Genomic DNA, 12,813 nt, shown 5'->3' with positions numbered 1-12,813 from the left:
AACCACTCAATATTTGCACCTGCTTCTTTGAAGCATTTGATCTGGAAAAGTGTTTTTCACCATAAAGTTTTCAACTACCACCATTTGTAATTCCTCATTTGTTTTTTTCCTGATAATCAGACGTGTGCATTGAATAGTTAGAAAATTTTTATTATTCCTATAAAAGTAATTTTGTTCAACTTCTTGACTTGAAAGTTTAGGAGAAATTTCAACTACTCTACAGAAAAGTAATATCTAACAATGTAATTATAATATTCATAAAGGAGAGCATTCTTCAAAAAATCCTTCAATTAATGAATATCTTTAGTCACTGTTTTCTTGATAGATTACTTCCCTGTTCAGTCCAGGTAAGCATTACTTTATTGCATTAATGAAGCTTATAAAATTGTGCACCAACAAGCATGGGTTATTTCTCCATCAAGTTACGTTATTAAGATTGTGGAAATTGGAAATAAAGAAGTTTTACCTTTTCTTGGCACAATACATGGAATACTAGTGTGGAATTTAGTACCTGAAATTTTTAGTTACAACTTTTTCATTACTGCATTTCTTTGGAAGATGTAAAAATAACCATAGCTTGTCTTAAAGACATTACAATGTGAGTAATGACACCATACAAAGTGTAATATAAGTATCTTTAACATGCATCAAAACAGTGTCGGCATAAAGCTTAACTAGTACTGTATGTGTTAATTAAACACACATCTTTAAAGTACAACTCTACAGATAGATGACTTAGGTTAACTTAATATAACATTAATTGAGAATGACTTGATCTTAATCTGCAATAAACCTTCTGATACACTGCTTACTGTGAAATTCTCAAAGTACTACACTACATTTGTCAAAAACTTATTACTTTTACTGTACTTCATGTCTGCTAATTAAAATGAGATATTATCAAATCCATTTATTCCGCCCCTTACCTATGGTGCATAACTTGAATATTCATATATGTGATACTTATAAGTATTACCTCGTACTAATGAGTGGAAGAAAGAAATAGCCCTTATCAACACCACATGCATACCCACATGCGCACACCATTACATGCATGTCAACCTGGACTAATTAACAAGTGGAGAGATATTAATAAAACCACAAGACTGCACCAAAGACATTGTCCCAATTGCTGTGTGCATCAAATATTTCAGAAATGCTTGTGTAGTAGGTTTGACATAAAAAAATATTGAAGATGAAAATGCACCATCACCAGATTAGTGAAATTGAGGTTTTAAGCTCTTCGTCCCTTCTATCTCATTTCCCAGCTCTACTTCATTGCAATTTGTTATTTGTTAAGACTCAAGGTTTGTATCGCCACTTACTCATTTTCAATACACTTCTGTTTCAGCCAGAGAATTACCCGTTTGCCAGAATCATTTCCGTTACTATAAAATTTCATGAAAAAAGAAAAAAATCAGTTTTTGTACATTGATGCCATAATTACATGTATAGCAGAAACTGTCCTAAATGAAGGTAATTTTTTTCTTCTTGATTTTATAATAATTTTTTCTAATGATTTATTGTTAATAAGATATTTTTCTCTTCCTTTGGGGATTGATGGAATATGTAGTTTTTCACTTCTCTATCATTTTATCGTTCAATGACCACCAATTTTTGGTATTAAAATAATGGTCATGACAACTGACAAACAACTGACTATGCTTATCCCTATTTTACTGTATACTGTACAACTTAATTTGGAAGTCATCACCAAACGTTCGAATTTTGTTTTCAAAATTTTTTTTTTTTTCTTTAGCTCCTGCCAAACCTTTTTTACTACTCTGATAACCTTGTTACATGTTCTTTCTTTTCCATACATTTACTCAACCACACTATAAAAGTCATGCATTGTTTTGTGTTAATCTTACCTCCTCATCTCCTCTTGTAGAAAGTCATAGTATTCTGAAACCTTCTCGTCTGACGATGTAATTTTGATGACTGGTCGGCTGCTGGGCTGTGGAGATAACAGTAGTAATTTAAATTGCTGTTGCTTCACAAATGACAATTAAAAGAAAGTGATTGTAATTTATCAACATTGTACAGTGCATGCATAACGTGATAGATGAAGACCTAGACAAGATAAGAATTCAAGCAAAAAGCACAGGAGATAGTAGAAATCTTCCATGTCAAGCCCATATAAGGTTTAAACTGTCATTATGTTAATCGTGACGACATACGAAAGTATTAGGTTAATTGAACTAATGGTTGATGGGGAGAGCATACACCTAATCTAGTAATTACAAAAAGGAAATCTGAATCCTACAAGATAAGCATTAGACATTTGCAAAACCACCATAAACAGCACTACCAAGCTGTTAATAAAGTAAAAACTATACTATTGATGGTCATACTTCTTTCTCCTCATTGTTAGCTTTCTAAACAACCTTTTTGAGCAAAAATACAATCATGATTTGTATGACCAGGTAAATTTTCCTTACTTTTTTATTTCTATATGGTATTACTTTAACTGAAGCTCATACTAGCAGTCTGATTTATTGATACAAACTAAAATTCTTTGCATTATCATGAGGGAAGAGGGACCTTGTTAAAAGGGCAATGGATTTAGATTTAATGCAAACTTTTATTGTATGTTCAGTTAAACTAATAATGTAATGATCTGAATATGAAAAATGAGTATCTACAGTTAAACTTTGGGCAGATTATTTCCTATATGTGTAATTATTTCATACATTTGTAAAAGGCTTATTTACAGTATGTTAACTTTCACAATAGTGTGTTTATAAGATAAGTTTAACATCTTCAAGAGAAATTTTGAATGTAGCTTCATTTAAAATCCTCCAAATAATAATTATACTTGAAAATAGGAATATAAAGCCTATTAAAATTAATCAAGTCAGTAGAATTATTTTCAGGTTAGCCATCAACTTTTATGAAATCTACTTTTTTATTTTTAAGAAATATATGTTAAACTACTTTACCATAAAATGGAAGTTTGTTCTTACACATAAACAAACCTTTCATCCTTTAAAATAGGGCTATGTCTCTAGCAGCACTGAAACATCCATTGAATCGTTAACAAGGTAATTGGTTAACGATAGGTAGCACAAAGGGTGAAGCCTCTCTCACTCACCTATCATGGAATAACTAAGTGTGTCTTTGTCCGCAACTGGTACAGAAGTACTGTTTTGCTCCCCTCTCTACCTTTGAACATTTTCTTTCGTGCGTTTGTGACGAATGTTTTTTTTTATTGTTGCGAGTGTTCTCACTTATGAGAGGAAGCACACCGAAAAATAAACTTGTAGAAATGGGAATATTGTTCATATGAGAATACAAACCTTTGAAGTGTAGAGTATCCCAACCCCTTTGGATAGTTATTCTCGCTCTTCTGATCAGTTAGACTATGAACTCAAAGTGTAACTCGTCTTGCTTCAAGGTAGTTTCTCTGCCCTATGAGGGATTACATTACCCAATTCAAACCAAATGTTGCCCATACCTGTGTGCTTGAAATTTAAAGTTATGTGTTTGGCAGACTCATCTAGGAAACACTGTTATCCAGTGTTTCCTGGATGGTGATCCTATTTTTGCAGTGTCAGTGTTCCCAATGCTTCCAATGTGACAAAATCCTTAGCCTACTGGCTTGTGATGCAGCAGAGGAAGCTCTTGTAACTTCAGTTGGAACACAGGCATTATTGGTCACCCAGACCATGATTCATCTGTGACAGCAAGGAAGAATTGTTGGCAAGAGGAGGGAGTGTTCAGTTTCTCTCTTCCTCTACCAATCTCTTCTCCTTCCATTCCCTTCGTTGGACATTTCTTCATTGAAAAGACAGCAACAAATTAGATAGCAGTGTGTGAAGGCCTTTTTCTAAAGTTCCTTTGGATTCATATTAATCGCTCACCTTCTGGAGGGAGCGACAGTACTCCTCTGCTAACTGGTATCTTCGGGGGTCTGTGGAGTGAGTTTCAGTCTGTGTAACAGTTACCGCAGTTGTAATGGTAGCAGGTCAGTTGTCTCCTACTCAGACCAAACATCAGCACCGTAAGCAAGGAGAGGGCAGGAATGTATGCGCCCAGTTATCTTGTTCACACTGTAATATGGAGGATTATTCCAACCCAAATAAGCTCTCTTTACTGTACGGAACTCTCCTGCAGACCGGTATCTTTGGGGTCAGTTAGTGATCATGAGTTTGGTGTGAACAGCCACTGCTGTTTCATCAGTTGCAGGTGAACAGTTTTAACTGGACTGATTTCCATAAGTGTATGGTAGGCTGATAAAGGTATAGTTCGTGCTCACTACCTCCTCTTGCCAATACAGATCTCACACTCAACTGGTACCTGTGATTGTGAGCCCGGTGGAACCGTATCGTTGTTTCGTCAGTTGCAGGTGAAAGCTCTTATCGCAGACCGATCTGCACCGTACAATACACTGATATGGGTATTGTTTTCACAACTGTACAGTACTCCTTGGGCCATTACACTGTTGTGTGAAGCTATCCTCCTACTGCTCCACGACTATTCTTCTCAGAAGAAAAATGAGAAGTTTTGGAAGGCTTATTGCATAAAGTCTAGTGGGAATTCAATTATAGTTGTATAGTGCTATATTTTTTATTCAATTTACAGCTGATCAGCCCCAAGAGGGTCCAATGTCCCATTGGGATGCGGCTAATCACCCATGGTCGAGGACTCATGGAGCAGCAGCCAGTCGTTCGGGGTCACAACCGATCGGTTCCATACTGGCCTTACCACTGTACTATCCCAGTGATTGAGGAGCTTGAGCAGCCTCCACCTTTAACTAGAAAAAGGAGTACTGCTTTGATTTTTTTGCTCTAACGAAGTACTCCGTTATCTTCGAAAGAGAAGATTATTACAATCTAAGCTACAACCCTAGTTGGAAAAGGGGGATGCTATAAACCCAAGGGCTCCAACAGGGAAAAATAGCCCAGTGAGGAAGGGAACCAAGGAAATTAATAAACTACAGGAGAAGTAATGAACACTCAAAATATTTCAAGAGCAGTAACAACAATAAATTAAATATTTCATATATGAACTATAAAACTTATAAAAAACAAGAGGAAGAGAAACAAGATCGATAGAATAGTGCCCAAGTGTACCTTCATGCAAAAGAACTCTAATCCAAGACAGTGGAAGAAAAAGGTACAGCGGTTATGGCACTACCAAAGACTAGAGAATAATGGTTTGATTTTGGAGTGTTGCTTATCATAACTGAAGTCTCTCTTCTAACCTTACCAAGAGGAAAGTAACCACTGAACAATTACATTACAGTAGTTAACCCCTTGAGCAAAGTAGAAAAGTAGAATTGTTTGGTAATCTTAGTGTTGTCAGGTGAATGAGGACAGAGGAGAATATGTAAAGATTAGGCCAGACTATTCGAGGTTTGTGTAGGCAAAGAAATAAATAGCCGTAACCAGAGAGAGGGATCCAATGTACTGTGGTCAGTTAAAGGATCCAATAACTCTCTAGCGGTAGTGTCTCAAATGGTGGCTGGTGGCCTGGCCAACCTACTACCCGACTGTTACTGATTCTGCACTCAAGCTCAGTGTGGACTGTACCAACAGGCCAGTGCCTGGTCCTTGCTCTGGCCTTTCAGGCACTGAGCATGGCTGACCATATAACCACACCCAGTCACTACAGGGAGTGTAAAATGTTCCTCTGGCACTAGAGATTACTTTCCATAAATGGAACGAGACATTTCACAACTCAATTCATGATCTGCCTCCCAATTATACATTCCTGGATCTGTTGTCAAGCACAATCACTATCATATTGATGGGTGGTTGTGGTAGCACCTTTCAGGCATTGAAACAACAGTTCTATGGATCAGTTAAGTTCTGGATTTACAGTGCTAAGTAGTGATCGTGGATGTCATATTGCATACCAGTGATCCTTCATGGCACCTAAAAGGAACTTCATCCCACCAATGAGCGATTCTCCCTATTTTAAAAGGATGAAAGGTTTGTGCATGTGTAGGAACATAAAAAATAAATCTTAAAAGTTTGTATATTTGCTAGCTATACAGACCTAAGTCCTTTAAATTGAATTTCCCTCATACACTACCCCTTTCAGTCCTAGGCCTAAGAACTAAGGAGGCTGTTCTACAGATAGGTGGGGCTTACCCCTCATGCCAATTGCCTTGTTAATTATTCACTGATTAAGCCAGTGCTGCTTAAAACATACTGTATCACTATCTTACAGGATTTAGGTTTGGATAGCTAGGCAAATACAGATTACTTTATAAATTTTTTTGTTTTAATATATGCAATTGAAACTAAGAAATTATCTTACTGGCTGAGGTGCCACCTTCTTTCGCTGCTCTTGTATTATTGGAGGAATTTGGTCAAATCCTTTTGGTCTTCTGTAGTCCTTAGGTGCAGATTTCAACTCCTCCATCCGAATTCCTGGTTTCTGACGTCGAAGATACTTGTGAACCTCTTGATTTGACATATGTATCTGGAGTGATAGGAAAATAAGATTCCTCAAAATTAGCAGTTAAGATATTGTACATAATAACACAAACCAGTTATTTAGTACATAAGCAAAAGAGGAGTACAGAGAAAAAGTATCAAGAATCATTAATTTGTTGGCAGAAAAGGCAGATAAAAACATATGACAGGCATCAGAAACAGCAAATGGTATGACATAAAAGAATAATGAAGACGGGAATAAAGATGTACAAACGATAACTAAAAAGGGCACAAGAGAGTTTTCCAGCTATAACACAGGACAAGAATATATACTGTATAGAGATAAAAAGGAGGCCAAAAGTCAGGTTAGCAAGGGCAAAGAACGAGTTGAAAGGAACAAAATTAGCATCTCAATACAGCATAAGGAGAAGAGAAAACATTCTGGACAGCACAACCGTTTTAGCATTCTACAGTATTTCACTTCAGTTCTGGCTTCCTTCCTTCCAGCTTGCTGTTTAACCTCTTTTAACTTTTGCTTCATTTTACTTTTGTGAGGTTTTCCTCACTTGCACCTTGGTGATGAATGGCTTTCCCAGCCACAGCATTAGGTGCTAAGGTTCAAATTATTTACCATATACTAAATGGTTGATGATGGAATTGAAATGAAAGGGGTAAACTTATATTAAAAAATGAAAATGGAAACATTATGGTTGTAGAAAAAAGAAAGGTGGAAAGATGAATCAGAATTTTTTAAAATCTTTTGAATAATTATAAGCTAGATGTTGAAATGATAAGAGCAAATAGCAAATATGACATCTGGAGAAGTTAAGATGGCCCTTGGGAAGACTAGGTCATCAATAAATTAACCAGGATACTGTATATGCAAACCTAATATTCAAGGAAGGGATAGATCAAGAGAAGTATAACCGTACATTTAACAAAAGAAAAGGTGAACAGCAATAGCAAAATTACAGAGGAAAATAACTGCTGCTGCATAACATTGAAATACAGCAATGAAGGTGTTTGAGGTAATGCATTTTTTAAAATTTGATAATTTCTAGGTTGACTTCATGTCACAGATTGCAACAATGGAAGCAGCGTTAATAACAAGTAATATGAGAAAATATTATTAAAAGTTGGTGAGTGTAACTCATATCTGTATCTTGAGTAAGTATTTGATATAAATTATGCATTTAAAAAGACAATGGATGCTGGAAAGACTCATTATATTTGTGCAAATGTATGGTACCATAAGATCCAAATGGAGGACAGTCTGAGGTATGTCAGAAGTGTTTGAGATATATTTTAGTGTCTATCAGTTATCACCCTTGGATTTTTTGCTGTTTCATCATACAGGAGGAAACTATAAATTAGTACACAAAGGTAAGGTCTTTGGTGCTGCTATCCAGTGATAACCAAGTGCCAAGACTAGAATTATATAGAGCAGTTGCAAAAAATAATAATTGGATGGATAGAGTAAAGATTTGAAAATCAGTTGAAGGAAAGCAAATAGTCAGGAAACAGGGCTTAGAGCTACTGTGGTTAAAGTTTCGGGAAAACACCGAACTACAGAATGAATGAAGTAGACTGTGTTCCAAAGAATGTTAGTACAGTATTGCAAAATTTACATGTGGCAAGAGATTTTATATTCCCAAAATGTAAAATATTAATGAAGTAAAACATTGTGAAAGGGGTAAAAAAATTCTCATACCTTGGGGAACACTGAATTGAGTGGCATATATTGAGAGTGAATTAAACAGAAGCAGCCCTGAGGAAGTAGTGTACATCTCTCTATGGGGTAAGAAATTAAGTGAATTGTCTCCACACACTTCTAACCCGTGTTCATTCTGCTAAAATTCTATGTGGTCTAAAAGATTATTCTAGGCCCTTTTTCATAATTTTTTGGGTCTTTTCATCAAGTTGTCCTGCTATTTTCATATCAAAAATTATTTTTCTAGTTGATTATTAATTAAGTCTATTTTCCAGCATCTAGACATCACACATCTTCAGATCACTTACATGTACAGTATTATGCTTGTCCACTTCTCTGGCCTCTAATCTTATCACTTTATCATCATAGCTTTTAAAACTCTCATCCTTCTCTTTGGTAATGACCATGTCTCTTCTGCACAGAGTTGTATAGGCATCCATACATAATAACATTTGTTCTTCTTACTGACCAGGACAATTATAGTTGCTGTACAACCAGGACTTCAAAATCAATGGGGTTGGCAATTATAGCCTTCTGGCATACAGTATCTCGGTAGTTGTTAAAAATGATATTTTAATTATAAAATAAATTTTTGAATATACTTACCCGGTGAATATATAGCTGCAACTCTGTTGCTCGACAGACAAAAAACTGTACAAAAAACTCGCCAGCGATCGCTACACAGGTTGCGGGTGTGCCCATCAGCGCCAACTGTCGGCCAGATACCATACTCAATGTAAACAAAGACTCAATTTCTTCTCATCCCACTGCGTCTCTATTGGGGAGGAAGGGAGGGTCGTTTAATTTATATATTCACCGGGTAAGTATATTAAAAAAAATTTTATAATTAAAATATCATTTTTAAATATTTAACTTAGCCGGTGAATATATAGCTGATTCACACCCAGGGTGATGGGTAAAGACCAGTTAAATATGTTTACATCTTATGAGCTAAGAGTTTTTATTTCATTTTAGAAGTTATCAATATAACAAAAACAAAATAAATAGGTACCTGGTAAGGAAGTCGACTTAGACGATTACTCTGCCTTATAAGTACGTCTTCCTTACGGAGCCTCGCGATCCTCTTAGGATGCTGACAGACCCCTAGGAGCTGAAGTATCAAGGGCTGCAACCCATACAACAGGACCTCATCAAACCCCTAATCTGGGCGCTCTCAAGAAATGACTTTGACCACCCGCCAAATCAACCAGGATGCGAAAGGCTTCTTAGCCTTCCGGACAACCCATAAAAACAACATTAAAAACATTTCAAGAGACAGATTAAAAGGATATGGAATTAGGGAATTGTAGTGGTTGAGCCCTCACCCACTACTGCACTCGCTGCTACGAATGGTCCCAGTGTGTAGCAGTTCTCGTAAAGAGACTGGACATCTTTCAAGTAAAATGACGCGAACACTGACTTGCTTCTCCAATAGGTTGCGTCCATTATACTTTGCAGAGATCTATTTTGCTTAAAGGCCACGGAAGTTGCTACAGCTCTAACTTCGTGCGTCTTCACTTTAAGCAAAGCTCGGTCTTCCTCACTCAGATGTGAATGAGCTTCTCGTATTAGCAATCTGATAAAGTATGACAAAGCATTCTTTGACATAGGCAAGGATGGTTTCTTAACTGAACACCATAAAGCTTCAGATTGGCCTCGTAAAGGTTTAGTGCGCTTTAAATAGAACTTAAGAGCTCTAACAGGGCATAAGACTCTTTCTAGTTCATTGCCTACGATCTCCGATAAGCTGGGAATATCGAAAGATTTAGGCCAAGGCCGAGAAGGCAGCTCATTTTGGGCTAGAAAACCAAGTTGCAGCAAACAAGTAGCTTTTTCCGACGAAAATCCGATGTTCTTGCTGAAGGCATGAATCTCACTGACTCTTTTAGCCGAAGCTAAGCATACCAGGAAGAGTCTTAAGAGTGAGATCTTTCAGGGAGGCTGATTGTAACGGCTCAAACCTGTCTGACATGAGGAATCTTAGTACCACGTCTAAATTCCATCCAGGGGTAGCCAAACGACGCTCCTTGGTGGTCTCAAAAGACTTAAGGAGGTCTTGCAGATCTTTATTGTTGGAAAGATCTAAGCCTCTATGCCGGAAGACCGATGCCAACATGCTTCTGTAGCCCTTGATAGTGGGAGCTGAAAGGGATCGTCCTTTTCTCAGGTATAAGAGAAAATCAGCTATTTGAGCTACAGAGGTACTGGTCGAGGATACAGAAACTGACTTGCACCAGTCTTGGAAGACTTCCCACTTCGATTGGTAGACTCTAATGGTAGACGCTCTCCTTGCTCTAGCAATCGCACTGGCTGCCTCCTTCGAACAGCCTCTAGCTCTCGAGAGTCTTTCGATAGTCTGAAGGCAGTCAGACGAAGAGCGTGGAGGCTTTGGTGTACCTTCTTTACGTGTGGCTGACGTAGAAGGTCTACCCTTAGAGGAAGACTTCTGGGAACGTCTACTAACCATCGAAGTACCTCGGTGAACCATTCTCTCGCGGGCCAGAGGGGAGCAACTAACGTCAACCTTGTCCCTTCGTGAGAGGCAAACTTCTGCAGTACCTTGTTGACAATCTTGAACGGTGGGAATGCGTAGAGATCCAGATGTGACCAATCTAGGAGGAAGGCATCTATATGTATTGCTGCTGGGTCCGGGACTGGGGAGCAATAGATTGGAAGCCTCTTGGTCAGCGAGGTTGCAAAGAGATCTATGGTTGGTTGACCCCAAGTGGCCCAAAGTCTCTTGCACACATCCTTGTGGAGGGTCCATTCGGTTGGAATTACTTGCCCTTTCCGACTGAGACAATCTGCTATGACGTTCAAGTCGCCTTGGATGAACCTCGTTACTAGGGAGATGTCTTGACCTTTTGACCAGATGAGCAGGTCCCTTGCGATCTCGTACAACGTCAGTGAGTGGGTACCTCCTTGTTTGGAGATGTACGCCAAGGCCGTGGTGTTGTCCGAGTTTACTTCCACCACTTTGCCTCGAAGGAGATACTCGAAGCTTTTCAAGGCCAGATGAACTGCCAACAGCTCCTTGCAGTTGATATGCATGCTCCTCTGACTCGAGTTCCACAGACCTGAGCATTCCCGACCGTCCAGTGTCGCGCCCCAGCCCAAGTCCGATGTGTCCGAGAGGAGAACGTGGTGGGGAGTCTGAACAGCCAGGGGAAGACCCTCTCTTAGGTTGATATTGTCCTTCCACCAAGTCAGACAAGACTTTATCTTTCCGGAAACCGGGATCGAGACCGCTTCTAGCGTCTTGTCCTTTTTCCAGTGAAAAGCCAGATGGTATTGAAGAGGACGGAGGTGTAGTCTTCCTAGTGATACAAACTGTTCCAGGGATGACAGCGTCCCTACCAGACTCATCCACAGCCTGACTGAGCAGCGTTCCTTCTTCAGCATCTTCTGGATGGATAGCAGGGCTTGATCTATTCTGGGGGCTGATCGTCTTGTTGTTCAGCAACGTCCTCATCAGATAGTTCCTCATCCGAAAACTGATGAGGAAACGGCAACGGAGTGGGCAACGTCTGGCTCGCTGAGTCCGGTCGCACTGGTGCATGCGTGACGGAGCCGGACGCAACGTCATGGAACTGCTGCACAGTCTGTGAACTGTCAACAACCATGGGTGCGCGAGGACGCACAGCGTCCACCCGAGACTGTCTAGACCGTCTGGGTTGTGCAGTCAACACCATACCGGGTTGCGGAGGTTGACGCACCGCGTCAAAACAAGTCACCTCTGATGGTTGTTGAACGTCCTGAACGTCAACAACCACCTCCGAGCGTCGCTTAACGTCAACGTGCGGCTGGCAACCCACACTGGGTCGCATCGGTGGAGGAACCACCTCAACTGGTAGACGCGAGAAGGTTACCTCAGCGTCAACAGGGCGCACAACCGACCGCTTGGAAGGTTGTTGGCCAGAAGGTTCAGCACCAACCTTCTCCGCATTAAAGTCCTCCATCAAGGACGCAAGCTTGGACTGCATGTCTTGCAGCAAAGCCCATTTAGGGTCTACGGGAGCAGGTGCGGCAACAGACGGGGTTAGCGACTGAGGCGGTACCGCTTTCCATCCCTGAAAGCCTTGTTTATGCATGACATAATTGTACAGCAAAACTTCAAAGGCTCGTAAGCCAGTTTAAAAGAAGGGAAAGCAAAGGCTGTATCCCCCAAACTCCTCCTGGTGATAAACCAGTCGCCTTGCAAACGTAAAGCTCTCTAGGAGAGCGAGAGAGCACTAGCTTATAAACAACGGCTTCGAAGTAGCTAGGCCTAGTGTAAGCTCTGACGTTTAGGCGAACGAGGAGCAGCAGTTACAAAAAGATCCGGACAAAGATCCTTAAAAAACAGCATGATTTAATTAAAGTCCACAGAGGGCTAACCAGCTTTAGGCTCCTCTCCGTCTGACAGAGTCCTCAAGGGAATATCAGTAGGAGGGGGAACAGCAACTTCCTCATCTAAAGGAACCTTGTCCGATAATAGCTGAGTCTCAAGCAAGGGAGAGACCTACCGTGGTGGCAATGCTTTACAAGCAGAGTCCACACGCACTGGTGCATTAGTAGCGGACCAGGACGCAACGTCATGTAACTGCTTGACAGTCTGTGAACTGTCAACAACAACAGGTGCGAGAGACCAGGACGCAACGTCATGTAACTGCTTGACAGTCTGTGAACTGTCAACAACAACAGGTGCGTGAAGACGCACAGCGTCCACTCGAGACT

General features: G+C 39.8%; 1 protein-coding gene across 7 annotated transcripts in view; it reads right to left on the bottom strand.

The window, feature by feature from the left end:
• The window catches only part of LOC137627799 (myosin-IIIb-like), a 205,067-nt gene that overhangs the window by 19,114 nt on the left and 173,140 nt on the right, over positions 1–12,813 (bottom strand). For 6 of the 7 annotated variants that reach the window (XM_068359152.1, XM_068359157.1, XM_068359158.1 and 3 more), the window contains 2 exons: positions 6,268–6,432; positions 1,872–1,957 (listed from right to left, as the gene is read on the bottom strand). In XM_068359152.1, coding sequence (XP_068215253.1) covers positions 1,872–1,957; positions 6,268–6,432 — 251 coding nt within the window. Of the gene's footprint in view, positions 1–1,325; positions 1,389–1,871; positions 1,958–6,267; positions 6,433–12,813 lie in introns of all 7 variants that reach the window. The other variant, XM_068359153.1, reaches the window with a different exon arrangement.

Source organism: Palaemon carinicauda, chromosome 35 (genome assembly GCF_036898095.1).
Source record: "Palaemon carinicauda isolate YSFRI2023 chromosome 35, ASM3689809v2, whole genome shotgun sequence".
NCBI lineage: Eukaryota > Metazoa > Arthropoda > Malacostraca > Decapoda > Palaemonidae > Palaemon > Palaemon carinicauda.
Note: the sequence above shows the minus strand (reverse complement) of the source record. Positions and strands in the feature narration are given on the sequence as shown.